Raw genomic sequence first — 21,676 nt, 5'->3', positions numbered from 1 at the left:
GAAGATTGCTTGAGCCTAGACGGTGGAAGCTGAAGTGAACTGTGATTGTACCACTGCACTCCAGTTTAGGCCATGGAGTGAGAACCCTGTCTCACAAACAAACAAATAAACCAGGAGTGCAAATGAAGACTTGGACTAGGTTATTCTCTAAAGAAGAGGGCAACCTTGCTGGTGGCAGCCAGAATGATCAGGCTAAGAGCAAAAATGAAATGAGGATGGTTGAAAGGATACAGCCATAAAGGAGTGTAATAGGCTGTGTGTTTAGAATAGAGGAGAGAATTGAGTATGGACTTGTAAATGGTGTGGATTCAGACTATGAGAACCATATTGACTATGTGAAGGCAAGAGGTGATCTTGAAGCGATAGTGTCAAAGTTACAGCATGAGATGGCTGTGCTAGCTTCTTACATATCAGCATATGGCTTTGGGCAAATCACTTAACCTCTCCAAACCTCAATTTCCTCATTCATAGAATGAGGATAAAACAGCATAAGGACTGGTGAGAGGAAAAAATACACATGTAAAAAAAGCACAGCATCTAATAACTCCTCAAAATATGTTAGTTTTTACCTTTTTTTTTTTGAGATAGAGTCTCGTTCTATCACCCAGTCTGGAGTGCAGTGGCATGATCTCAGCCTCCTGGGTTCAAGTGATTCTCATGCCTCAGCCTCCTGAGCAGCTGGGATTACAGGCTGGCTAATTTTTGTATTTTACGTCTGGCTAATTTTTGTATTTTTAGTAGAGATGGGGTTTTGCCATGTTGGTCAGGCTGGTCTCGAACTCCTGGCCTCAAGTGATCCACCCGCCTTGGCCTCCCAAAGTGTTGGGATTACAGGTATGAGCCACCAAACCCAGCTAGTTGTTACTGTTATTGCTGCAGAAAAGACCTTGCTTCTCCAGTGACCACAAGGGAAGATGGTAATACAGAGGCTTGGATTGGAGGTAGAAGCAAAGGGAGCTAGCAGAATAGGAGAATTAGGTTGCCTCTTTCTGGCCTTTGGTTGGGGCGCTCTTTAAATGGAGCTTAAGAAAGTGCCAGATCCAAGAGCCCAGGGGGCTGGCTGTGAGTGCCCTCATGTGGATCAGCTGTGGTCAGACTGCTTCACGCCTGCGACCTGCCCTGTATAAATATACTGCCATGTATAAATAATGGCCCCATATATATGTAATCTGGAAGGATAAACATCAAGCTTAACACTGGCAACCTGCAGGGAGGGAAGTGGAATTGGGTGTGTATGTGTGTGTGTGTTTGAGAACCTGTATTTTATTACTCCGCACCTCTTTATTGTTTGATTTTTTTCATAATGAGAATTAGTTTGTGTGTTGGGTAAAAAAAAGAAAAAGAAAAAAACCCCACTAAAATCAATCTAATTACAAAAGAAGATGAATTAAAGAAAAGTACCAAGAGAAACCGCTTGTGATCCAAGTCCTGGCTCCTTGATGCCTGGCTGAAGCCCAGCCCACAAAGAGAACACTGGGTTAAAGGTCCTGGAGAAAAGATGGGAAAGGTTTGGTGTCTATGTGGTGTCTGCTAGCCCCATAAGGGTAAGGCACCTGGTAGACGGTTCCCAGCTTAATGGGAACTGCTCCTGTTTTCCAGGCACACAGTTCAGGGCTGGAAAAGTTCAACAAGTGCATGGAACATCGGAAACCTCCTGGAAATGCTAAATTTGCCCCGAGATGTCCCGAAGTCCGGCATATTTCTCTGGGCAGCCTAGAGGCTCAGCAGCCCAGCCCAGCCCAGCCCACCGTGCCCTCTCAGCCAGCCCTTCTTTGCCTTCAGCAGCCCTCCCTCTTCCTGAGTAGTGGCCCTTTGCAGGCCTGCGTCCCAGCCCCGCCTCTCTCTCTGGACGCATCTCTGGGCCCCATCATCACCCGGCGCCGGGCCCTCCCTCTGCCCCCCCTTTCTCCTCCCTCCTTCCTTCCCTCCCTTCCTCCCTCTCTCCCTCCCTCCCAGCTCCTGCACCAGGAAACGGCCCGGATCCCGGCAGCGGCCTGACCCGTGAGATCCCTAACCTGGCAGGCGGGCGGGGTTGGAGACTGGCTGAGGTGGGGGTAAGGGAGGAGCTGGGCGTTTGGGCTGCACTAGGGGGAACCGGGAATAGAGATGGTGTCGGCAGGAAGCCCTTGGCCTTGGGTTTCCCGGGAGGACAGTCATTAAACATGGATTCGGCCACACAGCTGGTAGAGCGTTGGGGGCAGGGGCCTAGGCCCAGAGCTGCAACCCCAGCCCTTCCCAGGCCAGAACCTGATCCCTGGCCTTCCCCTCCTGGTTCTGATCTCCTCCTCCCCTTTCCAGGGCTCCACGCTGGCCGGGAGGATGAAAGGCCCCAGCTGGGGGCTCCTTGCCACCAGTGCTGTGTCTTAAGAGCTGCCATCCCGGCTGGGTGAGTGTCTCCTTCCTTTCTCCGTCTGGAGTAACCCATTGCGTCTCCCACCTTTCTCTTCAGCCCATCTGCTCCCCGTCATCTTGTGTCTCTGCCAACATCTTTACATCTTGCATTTGGGGAGGTCCTAAGACCCTTCCTCTAGCCAAGAAGGTGTGGACTAAGGAGACCCGGGGGCGGGGGTGTTGTAGGGGTGTCATAGAGCTGACGTTGTCTTATTGTGAAAAGAATCTAAAGTATTCTAAACAGAAAATTTACTTGTTTTACATTTAATTTGGCATATTAGGAATGTAATGGCCAGCCTCTCACAGCCTAGTCTCATATCATGACTTAATTCCCTTGTTCTTGCCTCTCCCTGTCCAGTGAGTCCTGAGCATTTCCTCTCTCCTCCTCATCTCACTGGGTTGGTCAAACCAGAAATGCTCCTTCTGATTCTCTTTCCATATATTCATGCCAGTCTTTCATCCTTGCCTCTTATAGCCGCCCGGATGGCGACCCCAGCCTCGGCCCCAGACACACGGGCTCTGGTGGCAGACTTTGTAGGTTATAAGCTGAGGCAGAAGGGTTATGTCTGTGGAGCTGGCCCCGGGGAGGGCCCAGCAGCTGACCCGCTGCACCAAGCCATGCGGGCAGCTGGAGATGAGTTCGAGACCCGCTTCCGGCGCACCTTCTCTGATCTGGCGGCTCAGCTGCATGTGACCCCAGGCTCAGCCCAACAACGCTTCACCCAGGTCTCCGATGAACTTTTTCAAGGGGGCCCCAACTGGGGCCGCCTTGTAGCCTTCTTTGTCTTTGGGGCTGCACTGTGTGCTGAGAGTGTCAACAAGGAGATGGAACCACTGGTGGGACAAGTGCAGGAGTGGATGGTGGCCTACCTGGAGACGCGGCTGGCTGACTGGATCCACAGCAGTGGGGGCTGGGTAAGAAGCTTCTCAATTGCCGCTCTGCACATCCTTCTGCAAAGCTGGTCTCCAGGGGGAAGATGGGGGCTCTGATTGGAGGCTGAGGCAGCTATGTTGGGAATGAGGTACGGGGCTAGGTCTCCCCGTCTGGATGGAATTAGATTGAGAGATGCCTGGACTCTGCACTCCAGGGCTGCCATGCAGTCAACACTGGATGGGCTCATGGTCCCAAGCAGAGGACAGAATACACACCCAAGGAGTGCCTGCAGGGGAATGTTGTCAGGGACTTTTTACATCTGAGTCATGGCGTGGGAGGTGGGGAGGACCAGGGATGGGTGGTGGTCAGGCAAGCCTTGGCAAAGGATGCTAGTTCTGAGCAGAATTTTTCGCCAAGGAAAGGATGGAATTCACTGGAGGCAGAGTGGGCAGATGAACCAGTCTCTCAGGGTGGGGGTGCACCTGGGGGGATCAGAGGGGCTTGCAGCGAGAAGAGCTTTGGCCAGAGAGGAGCTGGGTATGGGGTAGTGCTCGCAGTGGATGGAACTGGAACTCTTCCTCTCCTCTTCTCTCCACTCTTTCCTCTCCTGATATCCCTTTCTCCTTCTTTCTCTCCTGCTTCCCTTCTCTCCCACAGGCGGAGTTCACAGCTCTATACGGGGACGGGGCCCTGGAGGAGGCGCGGCGTCTGCGGGAGGGGAACTGGGCATCAGTGAGGACAGTGCTGACGGGGGCCGTGGCACTGGGGGCCCTGGTAACTGTAGGGGCCTTTTTTGCTAGCAAGTGAAAGTCCAGGGCCAGGTGGGGCTAGGTGTGGCTGGGGGCCAGGAGAGCAGGAACAGAACAGAGAAATGCCCTTGGAAGAAGTGGAGTTGGTGGATGGGTGGGCATGGAACAGGATGGGCAGGGGAAGGGTAGTGTGTGAGGGAGCTGAGTAGGCCAGGTAGGCGATTGGAAGAGTGAGCAGGACACATAGGGGAGGGGAATGTTTTGGCAAGTTTAGGGGCGCAGGAGATGGAGTCGTTCCAGGGCTGGGGGAGGTGGGAGGGATCACGCCTATAGGTGTGGGCACATGAAACGACCTGGAACTTGCTTCGCAGCCCTGAGGAAGGTGGATTTACATAAGCAGCTGTATTCCATTAGATGAGTAGGATTTAGGGAACGCAGAAGGCACATCCCTTTGGAATGGAAGCTTAGGGGTTCTCAGGTGATAGGGAGAGGTGGCTGTTAACAGTGGGCTGCTTGGACACGCGTGTGCATGTGCACGCATGCTGGTGTGCATGCTGGGCTGCCTGGCAAATCTGGTGGTGGTGGGATTCCTCAAGGAGAAAACATTCCCTCTTGCAGTGGCAAGAACTGGGGGCAGTTCTCTGTCCCTCCTCCCAACCCCTCCTTTCCCCTGCCCTTGTCCTGATGCCTCAAGGCTTAGAGAGAAACATTGTATCCAGACCGAGGGCTCTGCTGCTTCTTTCCAGAAAGTGATTGGCAAGGCTTTGGAGAGAAGAGCAGTTCTGCAGCTGGCCTTGTTCCTTCATCATCCCCCTTCCTTGTGCATTATGCACTTGCTGCTGCCTCCTGGGCTCTGATAGAAGGGCAGGGCTGTTGAGCCTGGATGGGTGGAGGCTTAGGTAGCCGGACCTGCCTGCCACCCTCCTCTCCCACTCAGGCACAATGGTGCCTAAAGTGTTTCCAATCTCTGGGACCTCTGTACCCAAACTGAAACTCTAAATTGGGGCCCTAACTAATTTTCCTTTTGAGGTTGTGGGCATAAGTGCTGATCTGGAATACAGTCTGGGTCCCACACTGTGTCTCAGTGAGACTGTTGATGCCTTGAGATGACCATTTCAGATCTGAATCCCATGGGTGTGAGGGTGATGGGTACTCCAGGACTGGCCTATGCTGTGTTGTGGGCTTTGGTTCGGCTTTATCAGGGGCCAGGCATATGGGTTCTAGAGTACCTACCATGACCTAGAAGCATTTATGATTTATTTGAAGCCACACTGTTTGCATGGGTGTTACTTGTCTGTACCTCAGAGTCTGAGGATGTTAACTTTGGAACTCGCAGTCCTCTAGAACAGCTTCAGATTATGGCTTTTTCTTTTGAGGAAGAAATTGTTCTCTCCAGATGCATGCCCTGAGCCAGACCTCACTGCTGCACTTTCCAAGGTGCTAAGATTGCTGCTCTCCAATGCTAACTTTCTGACACAGTGCTCTAGAACCCTGCCTGTGGTCCTGAGCACTGATCAGCTTAGCTAGACCATGGTTGACTCTTCTTGGAGATTTTCACTTGGTCCTAGAATGTGGCAACGTAGTTGTGCTCGCCAGAACGTGGGACCAAATTGGCCTCAGGTGTTGAGTCCAGACTTCTGCTTTTGAGAGAGGGCTGCACTTTTTCATGGTATTTCTAGGGGAGGTGGTAGGCTGCATGTGCCACTTGGTCTTGTGAGTATGCTGACACCAGAAACTCAGAGCCAGCTTGTGGCAAGCAGTTGGGGTGGGGGGTCTCTGACTTGCTCAGGACAAACTAGGCCAGTGGTTTTCAAACTGCTTGGCAGAGCCCTGAAGTTTCCTAGGGGTTGCCTCAGGAGTCCTTGGGGAGATGAAGGGGGTGGGGAGCTGAGCAGGCTGGGCAATTTGCCCTCAAACAGAACAGCTCCCCGTGTAGCTGTCTTACATATCGGGGTTCAGGGTAAGATTTTATTTGCATTAAGGGGTTTGCTGCTGAAAAAAAGTTGGAAAACCACTGACTAGACCATCGGCTCCAAATTGGAGTCTGTGCTTCCTTCCCCAGGTATGGAGCACACTCTTCACCCTACCCTCTACCACAGGACGCATATCCCTGTTAGCATTCCCCGGGACCTTTAGCCAAGAGGAGCTGCAGGGACCATGGCCAGGTTACCAAAATGCCCTGCTCTGAAGCCTTGACACCTGGGTGGAAAGAGAGGCTGTTTTCTGAAAGGGTAAAGGGCTTGGTCTGGATTCCCAGAAGCATAGCTTAGATGGGACCACAGTGGGCAATTTTGACCTGTCCTGCCCTTCTTAGCTTGAAGGGAAACCCCAGAGACTCTTCTGTCAGGGAAAACTAGGGACTCTCTTCTAGAGCCATATAGTTCCTTGGGATTAGCTCTTGGCCAAGAAGGCTGAGTATGGTTCCCAATTTTTAAATCCATTTCATTTTTTAAAAAATAAGGGAAATAAATGTAATTGCCATTTTTCAAAGATTAAGTAGGAGGAGAGGGGTTTCTTGCTCTCCAGAGCCCAAAGGGACAAATAGGGACTTTGTTTAGGCCAAGGAAGGAGCGGAAGTAGGGCAACTCGGTCCTGCGATTATTAATCCCACTCCCCACTTATTCTAGGGCACACAAACACTATTTTACTTTTTTAAAATCATAAAACGGCAGAACAGATTTGGTTAGTTTAGAAGAAAAGAAAGCTCTATAAATATAAATCTATATTCCTGTATTTTTATTTAATAATTTATAAATACCAAGTTCATTTGACTTTTATTTTTGTGTAATATGTAATGGTCGTATTAAAAACAATAAATAAAGCCCAGAAGTTTAATGAGAAGGACTGAACAGGGTTTGTGACTTCTACACTGTATAGCCTGGGGTCAGGACATTTCCTTGATCCAAGCATCTCTTCATGACCTTGTTAAAGGCAAGAATTAGAATAACAGGGATTTGAGAAAGTGTTGGGATCATTAAGAAAAAAAGAGTCTTTCCCCCATCCTCACCCCACTCCTATACCAGCCAAATGGTCAAAGCCAAGAATTCCTTCTATTTCAACCTGAGCCTCGGGAGGGTGTGTGTATATGGTACTCTGGGACTGCCACTAACAATAACCAAATGAGAAACAAAGAAAACCTACCAAAAATCTTTGTGTGATAGTAATGAAGCCCCCAGTTGTGGTTCAGGCTCTAATCAGAAGTGTGTGATAATAATGAACATTTCTCCACGGTGCCTTCCTGCCTACCTCAGACTTAAAAATAGGTCTGGGCCAGGTGCGGTGGCTCACACCTCTAATCCCAGTACTTTGGGAGGCCGAGGCAGGCAGATCACTTGAGGTCAGGAGTTCGAGACCAGCCTGGCCAGTATGGGGAAACCCTGTCTCTACTAAAAATACAAAAATTAGCCGGGCATGGTGGTGCATGCCTGTAATCCCAGCTACTCAGGAGGCTGAGGCATGAGGATCACTTGAACCTAGAAGGTGGAGTTTGCAGTGAGCCAAGATCGAGCCACTGTACTCCAGCCTGGGTGACAGAGGGAGACTCTATCTCAAACAACAAACAAACAAAAAATAAGGCAAGGCGGAGTCTGGCAAAAATGGGAGTCCCTGCTTCCTTTGCTGGTCCTGTGAGACAATTGGTTTCAGCCATTTTAATGCAAATTGATAAACTGGATGGAATTTCTAAGAATATTCAGCTCATCCTTCTCTACCTCTAATCTTGGACCACATCAAAATCATGTCTAACCGAAACAGTGATCCTAATTTTAAATTTCAGGTGGGAATTTCTAGCCTTTCTGTAATCCAGTGCAATAGACTGGTACTTGGGTTTATGTGTTAAATTGCAAGAAATATAATTGTTTAGAGGAATCCAGCATTCTCTTTCTATTCTTTATACAGAAGTCTACAGGGGAAACCATATTAAAATCAGAGAGTGGCTTAGTGAATATGGCACTATGGGAAAGGAAATTAGATGTTCTTAATAGTTAATATCATCAAGTATGATAGCTGGTGTATTTATCTCCACTGCTGTGTGATTGATTTAATGATTGATTTGCATTTGCCTAGTTCCAAAAAATATTTGCAATATCTTACTATAATACACAAAATAATAGGAAAACATAAATTTTTTAAGTTAGGGTTGAATTTCCAGTCAAGGTTAAGTAAAAAAAATAAGTAGGGGTAAAGGGAAAATTGAAATAAGATGGCAGCAAAAGGAAAATTAATGCACAGAAAAACATTCTATAAGTAGCATTTCCAAATACTAAAGCTAGGCTGTGAATTCAGCTGTGAGCTTCTTGGTGGCTAAAGCAAATTAAAATACGGAATGAAATTCACATTCCTCTTAGGATTTATAAAAGCCTATCAGTTACTCAAGAGGGGCAAAAAAAATTTTGTGGCTTTTCTAAGAAGACAATGATATAGTGGACACCACCTTCTGTGACACCTAAAAGCAAATATGATGTTGAGTTTTGACCACTGTTTCTTCTAAAAACACCAAATGGAGATTCAGAAGGTCCTAAGCGAGAAATAACACTGGTGGAGAACTGTATGAAGGAAATATAATCCATCTATCGCTTTAGATAGCCCAAAATTTAATCCTGTATTAAACCAAATCATCATAGAGCAGCATATTTGGGCTAAATTGTGATGAGCCTAGTAGAACACACTTAGGACCTTCTGAATCTATTAGAAGGTCCTAAGTGTATTAGGACAAATGACACCTTCAATAAAGTTGGGCAACACTTAGTTATAATTATTATTAAATGGATAGATTGTAGATATTCTGTGTTGTTACTTTTTAAAATTTTTATTTATTTATTTATTTTGAGACGGAATCTCGCTCTGTCGCCCAGGCTGGAGTGCAGTGGCGCGATCTGGGTTCACTGCAACCTCCACCTCCCGGGTTCACTCCATTCTCCTGCCTCAGCCTCCCGAGTAGCTGGGACTACAGGCGCCCGCCACCATGCCCGGCTAATTTTTTGTATTTTTAGTAGAGACGGGGTTTCACCGTGTTAGCCAGGATGGTCACCATCTCCTGACCTCGTGATCCGCCCGCCTCGGCCTCCCAGTATGCTGGGATTACAGGCGTGAGCCACCGCGCCCGGCCCTCTGTGTTGTAACTTAATAGCAGATCCTTTGAAGACTTTAAAAGCTGCCTTAAGGCTGGGCGCGGTGGCTCACGCCTGTAATCCCAGCACTTTGTGAGGCCGAGGCGGGCGGATCACGAGGTCAGGATCACAAGGTCAGGAGATCCTGACCATCCTGGCTAACACAGTGAAACCCCGTCTCTACTAAAAATACAAAAATTAGTTGGGTGTGGTAGCGCAGTCCCTGTAGTCCCAGCTACTTGGGAGGCTGAGGCAGGAGAATCGACTGAACCCGGGAGACGGAGGTTGCAGGGAGCCGAGATGGCGCCACTGCACTCCAGCCTGGCGACAGAGTGAGACTCCGTCTCAAAAAAAAAATAAATAAATAAAATAAAATAAAATTTGCCTTAAATGTAGATACAGGAGAAATACAGAAATAAATCGACTATTTTGAAACTCAGCAGAAAACACACCATAATGAAATGCTGTGTAGTTTATTCAGTCAGTCATTTATGCAGCAAATATTCAAGCATCATCTGTGTGCTAAGCAGTTACAGGCTCTGAGGTAGAGTGAACAGACAGATGCAAATCTCTGTTCTCATGTTGCTTATATTCTAGTAAAAGAAACAGAAAACTTAAAAATTATGTAATATGTGAGAAGGCGATGAATACCATAAAGAAAAATAATTCATTGAGGGGAATGTGTGTGTATATATACACACATGAGTTCAATTTTAAATTGAGTGGTCAGAGAAGGCCTCATTTCAAGGGTGACTTTTGGGTAAAACTATGACAAACAATTAGAAAAATATATTTATTGACATGGGAAGATGTCTTTTTTTTTTTAATTGGGTAAAAAAAGAAAATAGATTAGAAAGTAATATATACAGTATGATCCCATTTTGCTAAAATATTTATATCTGTGTGCCTTGATATATATTTGCATATTGAAACTTTCAGGAAGTATATATGCCAAAATATCATTAGTGATTGTCTCTGGATAGTGGGCTTTATGAGTGCTTTCATTTTGTTCTTTTTGCTGTCGGTATTTTCTGATTCTTTGACAATGAACATATATTTCCAGATATTTCCAGTACAGTATATGAAAACAAGTTCTTTAGGTACAAAATTTTTAAAAAGTTAACGAAGCAGGATGGAAATTAAGCAGCCCAACAGAGGGTCCTTCACATTTAAATGGCTACCCCACTTCCATGCAGAGGCAAACTTAGGGAGCCAAGGTAAGCAGGACCAGACCACATTAGAAGATTATTGAGGTCTGCTCCAAGACAGAGGTCAGTAAAGGAGAAAGACTCCAAGGTTCTACATCAGCACTGTCCAATAGAAATATAATGCAAGCCACATGTAGTTTTACATTTTCTAGTAACCTCATTTAAAATGCAAAAAGAAATTATTAAACCAATTTTAATATTTTATTTAGCCCAGTATATAAAAATATTATTTCAACATGGAATTAATATTAAACAGTTATTAATGAATTATGTCACATTGTTTTTCATACTGTCTTCAAAATTCAGTGTGTATTCAACACTTTCAGCACATCTCAAATTGGACTACTCATGTTTCAAGTGGTCAGTAGCCATGTGTGACTAGTGGCTATCATATTAAAGTGTAGCTCTAGATCATAGATCATTACTGTAGTCTGTAAAAATTTCAAAGTAGTTCCAGATCATAGAGCATTATTGTAGTCTGTAAAAATTTCAAGAAAGGAGATAAAAATAGGGATGAAACTACCAAGACGTCAAATATTTATGTCGTTTGGTGAGAAAATTTTTCTCTTCTGGGAAGAACTATGAATGCCCTCACCCATTTTTACTACTTAATTCTCCTTTTCTTAACTCCACTGAGCCATTCCCTTCTTCTTCTTCTTCTTTTTTTTTTTTTTTTTCTTGAGATCGCCCAGGCTGGAGTGCAGTGGCGCGATCTCGGCTCACTGCAACCTCCGCCTCCTGGGTTGACGCCATTCTCCTGCCTCAGCCTCCCAAGTAGCTGGGACTACAGGCTCCCGCCACCACGCCCTGCTAATTTTTTGTATTTTTAGTAGAGAGGGGGTTTCACCGTGTTAGTCAAGATGGTCTCGATCTCCTGACCTCTTGACCCACCCACCTCAGCCTCCCAAAGTGCTGGGATTACAGGCGTAAGCCACCGCGCCTGGCCTTTTTTTGTTGTTGTTTTACGAGACGGAGTCTCGCTCTGTCACCAGGCTGGAGTGCAGTGGCGCGATCTTGGCACACTGCAACCTCTGCATCCCGGGTTCAATCGATTCTCCTGCCTCAGCCTCCCGAGCAGCTGGGACTACAGGCGCAGGTCACCACGCCCAGCTAATTTTTGTATTTTTAGTTGAGACGGGGTTTCACCATGTTGGCCAGGATGGTCTTGATCTCCTGACCTCGTGATCCACCCGCCTCGGTCTCCCAAAGTGCTGGAATTACAGGCGTGAGCCACCGCGCCAGGCCGATTCCCTTTTATTAATACATTTTCCCGTCTTCTGGAGTTTCACTTTTTCCAAAACTCCATGGTCCTTTGTTTATAGGTTATTACTTACAGAGAATTATAATGGGTGAATCTCACACCATTACATACCAAATTTCAAAAAATTCATTCTCAGAGGAAAACTTATCTCTTTGATATTCTCTATGCATCAACAACAGGCAAGATAATAAATAGGAGTATTCATTCACTTTTTTACTTTCTTTTTTAAAAAAAATAAGATTATTCATTACTGAAGATGACTCATTCAGTTATCATTTATTGAGCACAGAGTGATAGGCAAAGGGAACACAAATATAAGATGGTTCCCTGTCTTTTACAGTTTATAGACTAATAGGGAAGGATCTTACAAGTCACCATTCAAAAAGCTTTTTTTTTTTTTTGAGACAGTCTCACTCTGCTGCCCAGTCTGGAGTGCAATGGCACGATCTCAGCTCACTGCAACCTCCGCCTCACGGGTTCAAGTCATTCTCGTGCCTCAGCCTGCTGAGTAGCTGGGATTACAGGCGCATGCCACCATGCCCAGCTAATTTTAGTATTTTTAGTAGAGACGGGGTTTCGCCATGTTGGCCAGGCTGGTCTTGAACTCCTGACCTCAGGTGATTCACCCTCCTCGGCCTCCCAAAGTGCTGGGATTACAGGCATGAGTCATCGCACCTGTCCCTCAAATAGCCTTTTAAATATGTTTGCTTTTTTCTTTTTTTGAGACAGGGTCCTACTCTGTTGCTGAGGCTGGAGTATTGTGGCATGATCATAGCTCACTGCAGCCTGGAACCCCTGGGTTCAAGTGATCCTTCTGTCTCAGCGTCTGGATTAGCTGGGACTATGCCACCACACTCAGCTAATGTGTTTGTTTCTTTCATAAGGTAATTATGCCTATTAGAAGAAGTTTGAAAGTTGGAGTGATTTTTTAAAAATAAATATGTAATGGGCTGGACATGGTGTCTCATGCCTGTAATCCCAACACTTTGGGAGGCTGAGTTGGGCAGATGGCTTGAGCCCCAGGAGTTTGAGACAAACCTAAGCAACATAGTGAGACCTTGTCTCTACAAAAATAGAAAAAATTAGCTGGGCATGGTGGTGCACGCCTGTAGTCCCAGCCACTTCGGAAGCTGAGGAGGGAGGATTGCTTGAGCCAGGAGTTTGAGGGTGTGGTCGGCTGTGATCATGCCACTGTATTCCAGCCTGGGCGACAGAGACCCTGTCTCAAACAACAAAGGCAGCAAAATAAACAAGTAAATAAATAAATAATGATTGTGGAAAATTTGTAGAACATAGAAAATTATAAAGAAAATGAATCATAATGCTGTCACCCAGAGACAACTACTATTTTGGTATACTTCTTTCTAGTATTTTTTTGTCTGCTTTTATGATCATGCAATTTTGTATACGCAATTCTGCTTACCATTATATTGCAAGCATTTTTTCTTGATGTTAAAACGTTTCAAAGTCATAATGACTATATACAATTACCTCTACTTGTGTACAGTAATTTTAATGCCCACTTGGTCATTTATCTGTATTTTTTCACTTTGATAAAAATACTTATTCTGGCTGGGCATTGTGGCTCACGCCTGTAATTCCAGCACTTTGGGAGGCTGAGGTGGGCTGATCACCTGAGTTCAGGAGTTCGAGACCACCGTGGGCAATATGGTAAAACCCCATCTCTACTAAAATACAAAAAATTAGCTGGGCATGGTGGTGGTGCGCCTGTAGTACCAGCTACTCAGGAGGCTGAGGCACAAGAATCCCTTGAGCCCTGGAGGTGGAGGTTGCAGTGAGCTGAGATTACGCCACTGCACTCCAGCTTGGGCTACGGAGTGAGACTCTGTCTCAAAAAAAAACAAAATAAAAACAAACAAAAAATATTCACAAATTGGATTACATTTTTAGAAGAGATAAGAAATAGGATTACTGGGTTAAGAATCTCAACTTTTTTTTTTTTTTTTGGAGACAGAGTCTCCCTCTGTCACCCAGGCTGGAATATAGTGTCGCGATCTTGGCTCACTGCAACCTCCACCTCCCAGGTTCAAGCCTTTCTCCTGCCTCAGCCTCCTGACTAGCTGGGATTACAGGCGCCCACCACCATACCCAGTTAATTTTTGTACTTTTAGTAGAGACAGGGTTTCACCATTTTGGCCAGGCTGGTCTTGAACTCCTGACCTTAGGTGATCCACCTGCCTTGGCCTCCCAAAGTGCTGGGATTACAGGCCATGAGCCACCTCACCTGGCCCTTTTTTTTTTTTTTTTTTTTTGAGACAGAGTCTCACTCTGTTGCCAGTCTGAAGTGCACGTAGCACCACTATGGTTCACTGTAGCCTCAGCCTCCCAAGTAGCTGGGCAGGGACTACAGGCACACGCCACTATGCCCAGCTAATTTTTGTATTTTTAGTGGAGAATGGGTTTTGCCATATTGCCCAGGCTGGTCTTGAACTCCTGGACTCAAGCAATCTGGCTCCCAAAGTGTTGTGAGCCACTCCGCCTGGTCTTAAGAATCTCAGCTTTTGGTATATACCAAAAGCTTGGAATCTTAAGCTTTTGGTATATACTGCCAAAGAATAGAAAGATTGTACTGGTTCTTGCTCCTTTTTTCCTCCCATGCCTAAGTTTTTTTTAAAAAATCAGATATAGTTGTAATTATATATTATGTACAATTTTACATTCTTCTTTGGCTTAACAAAATTATTTTCGCATGTTTGTCATACTATGTAACCCTTCTAAGAGATGCATAATAATTTTTTTTGGATATAATTATAGTTTGCTTAAACTTTTGTTTATTGTTGGAATTTAGTCTTGCCATTTTTCACACATAATTTTTATGTATTAAAGCAGGCCTTATAGTAGTAGTGATCTGAGCTTTGAAAGCTGGCTTTGAATTCCCTGCACATTATTATATATATTACATAATATATATTATGTATAATATATATATAATTTTTATTTTTTCCTTTGAGACAGAGTCTTGCTGTTGCCCAGGTGATTCTCCTGCCTCAGCCTCCCGAGCAGCTGGGTTTACAGGCATGTACCACCATGCCCAGCTAATTTTTGTATTTTTAGTAGAGATGGGGTTTCGCCATGTTGGCCAGGCTGGTCTGAAACTCCTGGGCTCAGGTGATCCTCCCGCCACAGCCTCCCAAAGAGCTAGGATAACAGGTGTGAACCACCATGCCCAGCCAGCCCTGCACACTTCTAATTAGTCCAATGACTTAGGCAAGTTTCTTCATTTCATTAAGCCTTTTTCTTTTTCCCTAAAAAAGGTTATGGTTTTGGAAATACTTTCCCCATGGGGTTGTTGTGAGAGTCCAATGAGATAATAAGGAGTGGTGCTTATTACAAAATCAAACGCTCAACAAAAATAGGATTCAAAGCCATTTTTAAAAATCACATTTCCTTTTGTTGGCTTGATTAAATTGGGTACCAATAAGATAAACAAATCTTGATTAGATTAAGATTAGTATAAAAGACCTTTCTTCCAGGGTATTCAATCATTTAGAGCTTGTCTTCGGTGCTCAACTTTAGTTATCCCAGATCACTGAAGCTGAGATGGCTGATGAAGTAATTTGCAGTGAAATTTTAAGCGACTGTGACTCTGCTGCAAGTTCCCCAGATCTTGAGGTAAGGAATTGTGAGAAAAAGTGGGGGTGAGGGGAATAGTGGGGTATAATGAGTCACTTCTGATTTTTTGGTTTGCTAATGAGGATCTTCTCTTGTCCAAATCCCTCGGCCAACCATGTTTGTTTAACTTTTTGGTTGGGCTATATGTATCTTTCGAACTGTAGGTTAGTGTGCCCACAAAAATTTCTCTTGCAAACTTACACTGCCATTCCTTCCTTTTTAATAAATGTGTAGGACTGCTACCAAAATGTGGCAATCCTGCCTTCCAGGGCTAGGTCTCATTGGTACTTCGGGTGCAGGGGTGTAGTGGGAACCTGCCAGGAGAAATTCCTCTGGGATCTTGGGGGCTTGAGGGCTGAAATGAAGGGTGGCACCCAGATCCCCAATCAATGCATGTTCAATCAGCAAACATCTAACAGGACATTATGTGGTAGGCATATTGCCAGGCCGTGGAGATGCGAATATAAATAGGAACCGGCCCCTCATCTGCAGGCGCTCACAACCTAGTTAGGAAACAGCAAAACAATTAAGCGCGCCGTGGAGATAGGCTCACTTGTCCTGGGAAATGAGGGGAAGCTGGGGTTTGCAGTGGTTTGGTTGAAGGGGGACTACATGTTAGAGGCACAGACTGGGTGCAGGTACACCCAAAGGAACGAGAAGGGTGGAAAGAAACAACATCCACAAAGTAACCACATGCTGGGGTGTCGAAGGTCGTGATTTACGGTTTTGAGACTTTACCTCGCCAGCAAAGGGGGGCCAGTCTGTTAGCAGTGCAGATTGAAGGGATGACATTGGAAGCTGTCCAGGGAAGAGAAGAAAATGGAACTGGGGAGCAGAAGGCCTACGCAAGAGGGCGGGACAGACAGGACTTGTGACTAGTAGCTCTGGACTGAGGAATCCTCCCTGCTTTCTGGTGTGGGAGAGCTAGTGGATGATGGTGCCAATAACCTGGATATGGGGAAAGTAAGCTCCCTCCTGGAATGCTTCATTCACAACCTCCATTTTCAGCAACATCCCATCTACTGGTGCTTCCTTGTCAAGATACAAGTTTCCTGAAACTGCTGCTCTGTTTTGGGCCTCACCCGGCCAACAGCTCACTAGCTGGCAAGCAGTAGTATCAAGATGGCGGCCCCCTAAGGACTGGCTAGTCATGTGACCTCGGGTTTCCCAAGTTTGAAGCCCGGCAGTCCTTTCGGGGGCAAGGTTCACCTGTCACGAAACGAGTGTCACCCCTTCGAATCTCGCAAGCCAATCGGCATCTGAGACTGGGCCACTGCGGTGAGGCGATCGGAAGATTGGTCCTTTCCAGTCGCCTAGCTAGGGCCAATCACGGAGCGTCCCATACTTCGCGGGCCCGCCCGTAGGCCGGGGAGAAGCAGGAATATTGTCACAGCGTGGCGGTATTATTACCTAAGGACGCGATAGGAGGTGGGACGCGTGTTGATTGACAGGCAGATTTCCCCTGCCGGGATTTGAGAATTTGGCGCAGTACCCCGCCTTAGAGGTGGGGTCTTATTTGATTGCCAAGTAATATTCCCCAATGGAGTACTAGCTCGTGGTGACGGGCAGGCAGCTTGACTAATGAGTCCTCGGCGTGGCCGGCGCAGCTCTCCAATCGCCGGGCGGCGGGCCCCAGTCTGAGCGGCGATGGCGGCGGCGGCGGCGGCGGCAGCAGCAGCGGGGGCTGCGGGCGGTCGGGGCTCCGGGCCGGGGCGGCGGCGCCATCTTGTGCCCGGGGCCGGTGGGGAGGCCGGGGAGGGGGCCCCGGGGGGCGCAGGGGACTACGGGAACGGCCTGGAGTCTGAGGAACTGGAGCCTGAGGAGCTGCTGCTGGAGCCCGAGCCGGAGCCCGAGCCCGAAGAGGAGCCGCCCCGGCCCCGCGCCCCCCCGGGAGCTCCGGGCCCTGGGCCTGGTTCGGGAGCCCCCGGCAGCCAAGAGGAGGAGGAGGAGCCGGGACTGGTCGAGGGTGACCCGGGGGACGGCGCCATTGAGGACCCGGTGAGGGAAGGATGGCGAGCGAGCAGGCCGGCGGCTGGCCGGCCGGGTCATTGGAGGCCCAGAGCTCGGGCGAGCGGGTGGCAGGCGGGGGGTGGGGTTGGGCGGGGAATAACGTGGCTGGGGCCGGGTCGGGCCGGGGATGGGTCAGCGATCACTACAAGGGGCCCGACTGGCTTGATTCGGGCGTCACGGGTGCCTAGTGTTGCTCTAGAGAGGGTAGCTTTTCTTTTATCACGACCCTCGCATGGGGCGAGGGAAATGGCCGAGCATGGCTGAGGCCGCGCTCTGGCCGGGAGCAGGGCACAGCCCCTGCCTTGGTTCCTCTTAAGCTATCCTCCATACCCTCCCCACTTATATTAGGAGCTGGAAGCTATCAAAGCTCGAGTCAGGGAGATGGAGGAAGAAGCTGAGAAGCTAAAGGAGCTACAGAACGAGGTAGAGAAGCAGATGAATATGAGTCCACCTCCAGGCAATGGTGAGTAACTGGCGGTTGCACGCGGAGCCCGGGTTCTCGGGTTGGAAGGGTTGTGGGGAGGATGGGGAATGTGGGGTTAGATACTCGGCACCCTGGAGCTGCTTGTCTGAGCTATTATGACTGTGCCGCGGTCATAGTCCGTTGTGTGTTCCTCTGACCTTTGTGAGGCAGAACCTGTATTTTGGTGGTGGTAGCCTTGTGCCTCCCTTTGTGCCTGTTATAATTGTGTTGCTCTTTGTTCTTAGTTTACGTCTATCCTTCTTTGTAGAGGTTGCGTGCTCGCATTTGACCTTCAAATCTAATAGTTTTTCCTCCAATTGGAGACGCTTTAGGATTCTAAGAGAAAGCAAGCTGCAAGGGGTTTCCCCTTTAATCTAGAAATGTGGAGTCTCAGCCCACTTAATTTTGCTCACTCTTAAAAGCATTTCAACCAAAGCCATTCATTAGGGATTTGATTTGGAGGCAGGAGGGATTCCTATACTGTTTTAAGTGTGTATTAATTCCTTCAATTTATCGAATATTTAGTGAGTACCTGCTATGCACTAGGCACTATTCTAGGTTGTGGGTACATCAGGGAACAGCACAGACCAAAATCTTTGCCTTCACTGAGCTTATGGGATAGTGCTGGTGGTGGAAGTGCAATATATTGGTCAAGTAGAAAACAAGTGTGTGGTTTTTGTAAAAAATTATTTTTTCCTGATAGCTGGACCAGTGATCATGTCCATTGAGGAGAAGATGGAGGCTGATGCCCGTTCCATCTATGTTGGCAATGTACGTACTGGGGCTCTGATTGGGGTTGGGGGCAAGTTCTTCTTTTGGGGAATTATTTAATAGTCCTGAAAGGAACATCTCCGGGATAGATGTGGTTTTGGGTGTGGAGGGAGTGTGGGAAGGAGGTTAAAGGTAATGGAATGATCAGTAATCAGCAAAGGCTCTGGGTTTGGAAGGAAAAGAGATTAATTCCTCAAATTACCAGATTTCATGTGCTTTGGTGTATAGATGGCCCAGACCAAAGGCTTGGGAGGGTTCCTGTTGAGACAGGAATTTGCCTGGTGCCTGTGAAATTTTTCTCCTCTCATCAGGTGGACTATGGTGCAACAGCAGAAGAGCTGGAAGCTCACTTTCATGGCTGTGGTTCAGTCAACCGTGTTACCATACTCTGTGACAAATTTAGTGGCCATCCCAAAGGGTAAGTAAAGGGGAGTAAGTTGAGATAATTTAAATTACAGTGTACAAATAGATAAATTATGTTTTATATTGAGCAGTAAGTTATTTGCTGTTAACACAGGTGATCTGTGTCATTTAAGATCATGGCATTAATGTTGATACATCAGGAGTTGCACCTAAATGTCTTCAGAGGCCAGATAACAAAAATGAAGGCTAGATGTGGGTGGGATCACGAACTAGAAGGGGAGGGGCAGCTTCTACTTGGCCTATTACGGCCATATGGAAATTCAGGCCCTGTGTGTCTTATTTTTACAAATTTCAAAGAGTAGCTGGAAATTTTAAAATTTAAATGATTTTGAATGATTGAGATTTTCCGTTTAGAAGAACTTTGACAAATAAAAAATATAACCGCATTGTAGCCCAAAACGAAGCACGCCTGCAGGTTGAATTTGACCTGTGAGGTGTTTGTAACCTCAGAGAGATACAATGACAATTCTTTTCAGGTTTGCATATATAGAGTTCTCAGACAAAGAGTCAGTGAGGACTTCCTTGGCCTTAGATGAGTCCCTATTTAGAGGAAGGCAAATCAAGGTAAGCCTATGTCCATTGCTGTTCTAGTTCTGTATAAACTCTCCAGGTTGACTTTAAGGCTATCATTTGTTCATCTCTGACTCAGGTGATCCCAAAACGAACCAACAGACCAGGCATCAGCACAACAGACCGGGGTTTTCCACGAGCCCGCTACCGCGCCCGGACCACCAACTACAACAGTTCCCGCTCTCGATTCTACAGTGGTTTTAACAGCAGGCCCCGGGGTCGCGTCTACAGGTCAGGATAGATGGGCTGCTCCTCTTTCCCCCGCCTCCCATGAGCCCTGTATGCTTCCTTCTCTCTGGTCTGAGGAACCTCCCTCCCCCCACCCCTCCCCGTGGTCTTCAGGAACTTTGTCTCCTGCCTGTGCAGGTTGAGGAAGGTAGTTGCAGGCCAGGCCAGAAGGCCAGCCTCATCATCTTTTCTGCAGTAGGAATTGGTGATAAGCGCTGCATCCCTCCCTTGGTTCAAAGAGGCTTCCACCCCCAGCCTTTTTTTTCTTGGGAGTTGGTGGCATTTGAAGGTGTTTGCGGACAAAACTGGGAGGAACAGGGTCTCCAGGCAGTGAAAGCACTGCTTGGACATTTGTTACTTTTTTCGGAGTTAGGGAGGGATTGAAGACTGAACCTCCCTTGGAAGAATACCAGAGGCTAGCTAGTTGATCCTCCCCGACAGCCTTGTGGGAGGATTTTGAGATACTTATTCTTTATTTGAGCCAGTCTTGCAAGGTTAACTTCTCACTGGGCCTAGTGTGGTGCCCAGGTTTTTGCCTTGCTTCACTTCTGTCTCTTTACATTTAAATAGACGGGTTAGGCATATAAACCTTGGCTTTTCATAAGCTCTACCTGCCTATCCCCAGGAGTTAGGGAGGATCTATTTGTGATGGCCTAGGGTTTAAGAGCTGTGGAGGACTGAAAACTGGATAAAAAGGGGGTCCTTTTTCTTGCCCCTGTCTCTCACTCAGATGCGCTTCTTTTTCGCCACTGTTTGGCAAAGTTTTCTGTTAAGCCCCCCTCCCCCTGCCTCAGTTCTCCAGGTGCATTACTATTTCTGGGATCATGGGGTCAGTTTTAAGACACTTGAACACTTCTTTTCCCCCCTTCCCTTCACAGTAACTGGGGCAAGGGCCTACGGGGAGGGGCTTGTACTGAACTATCTAGTGATCACGTTAACACCTAACTCTCCTTCTTTCTTCCAGGGGCCGGGCTAGAGCGACATCATGGTATTCCCCTTACTAAAAAAAGTGTGTATTAGGAGGAGAGAGAGGAAAAAAAGAGGAAAGAAGGAAAAAAAAAAGAATTAAAAAAAAAAAAAAGAAAAACAGAAGATGACCTTGATGGAAAAAAAATATTTTTTAAAAAAAAGATATACTGTGGAAGGGGGGAGAATCCCATAACTAACTGCTGAGGAGGGACCTGCTTTGGGGAGTAGGGGAAGGCCCAGGGAGTGGGGCAGGGGGCTGCTTATTCACTCTGGGGATTCGCCATGGACACGTCTCAACTGCGCAAGCTGCTCCCCATGTTTCCCTGCCCCACTTCACCCCCTTGGGGGCTGCTCAAGGGTAGGTGGGCGTGGGTGGTAGGAGGTTTTTTTTTTACCCAGGGCTCTGGAAGGACACCAAACTGTTCTGCTTGTTACCTTCCCTCCGTCTTCTCCTCGCCTTTCACAGTCCCCTCCTGCCTGCTCCTGTCCAGCCAGGTCTACCACCCACCCCACCCCTCTTCTCCGGCTCCCTGCCCCTCCAGATTGCCTGGTGATCTATTTTGTTTCCTTTTGTGTTTCTTTTTCTGTTTTGAGTGTCTTTCTTTGCAGGTTTCTGTAGCCGGAAGATCTCCGTTCCGCTCCCAGCGGCTCCAGTGTAAATTCCCCTTCCCCCTGGGGAAATGCACTACCTTGTTTTGGGGGGTTTAGGGGTGTTTTTGTTTTTCAGTTGTTTTGTTTTTTTGTTTTTTTTTTCCTTTGCCTTTTTTCCCTTTTATTTGGAGGGAATGGGAGGAAGTGGGAACAGGGAGGTGGGAGGTGGATTTTGTTTATTTTTTTAGCTCATTTCCAGGGGTGGGAATTTTTTTTTAATATGTGTCATGAATAAAGTTGTTTTTGAAAATAAAAATTGTTTGGCCTTTTGGGTGTAAGGATTATTTATCTTCCTATTCTCTCTTAGATCGCAGATGGCTATTAATTCTGCCTTGTGGTAGAAGTACTGGTGTTGTGGAAGGGAGGT

General features: G+C 47.0%; 1 protein-coding gene across 7 annotated transcripts; it reads left to right on the top strand.

Moving 5' to 3' along the window:
* The first annotated feature begins 1,852 nt into the window (after positions 1–1,852).
* LOC101134783 (bcl-2-like protein 2) lies at positions 1,853–20,781 on the top strand. 7 transcript variants are annotated; one of them, XM_031001872.3, is made up of 10 exons: positions 1,894–2,001; positions 2,299–2,386; positions 2,867–3,306; positions 15,129–15,224; positions 17,583–17,697; positions 18,401–18,468; positions 18,780–18,886; positions 19,368–19,455; positions 19,541–19,692; positions 20,654–20,781. In XM_031001872.3, the coding sequence occupies exons 3-10, from the start codon at positions 2,875–2,877 to the stop codon at positions 20,691–20,693; spliced, it is 1,098 nt and encodes a 365-aa protein (XP_030857732.1). In that variant the 5' UTR covers positions 1,894–2,001; positions 2,299–2,386; positions 2,867–2,874; the 3' UTR covers positions 20,694–20,781. The 7 variants fall into 7 exon arrangements, with proteins under 7 accessions (XP_004055007.1, XP_055218337.1, XP_055218336.1 ...); XM_055362360.2 differs by having other exon boundaries at positions 1,941–2,048; XM_055362359.2 differs by having other exon boundaries at positions 1,942–2,054.
* Positions 20,782–21,676: the final 895 nt, after the last annotated feature.

Source organism: Gorilla gorilla, chromosome 15 (assembly GCF_029281585.2).
Source record: "Gorilla gorilla gorilla isolate KB3781 chromosome 15, NHGRI_mGorGor1-v2.1_pri, whole genome shotgun sequence".
NCBI lineage: Eukaryota > Metazoa > Chordata > Mammalia > Primates > Hominidae > Gorilla > Gorilla gorilla.
This window is presented reverse-complemented; position numbering and strand designations above follow the sequence as displayed.

Bases quoted from the DNA above. Each gene is read 5' to 3' on its own strand.
- LOC101134783 (XM_031001872.3), top strand. From the start codon at position 2,875: ATGGCGACCCCAGCCTCGGCCCCAGACACACGGGCTCTGGTGGCAGAC. The intron at 15,225-17,582 runs GTAAGGAATTGT...CACTTATATTAG, and splicing joins CAAGTTCCCCAGATCTTGAG to GAGCTGGAAGCTATCAAAGC. The intron at 19,456-19,540 runs GTAAGCCTATGT...TCTCTGACTCAG, and splicing joins TTAGAGGAAGGCAAATCAAG to GTGATCCCAAAACGAACCAA.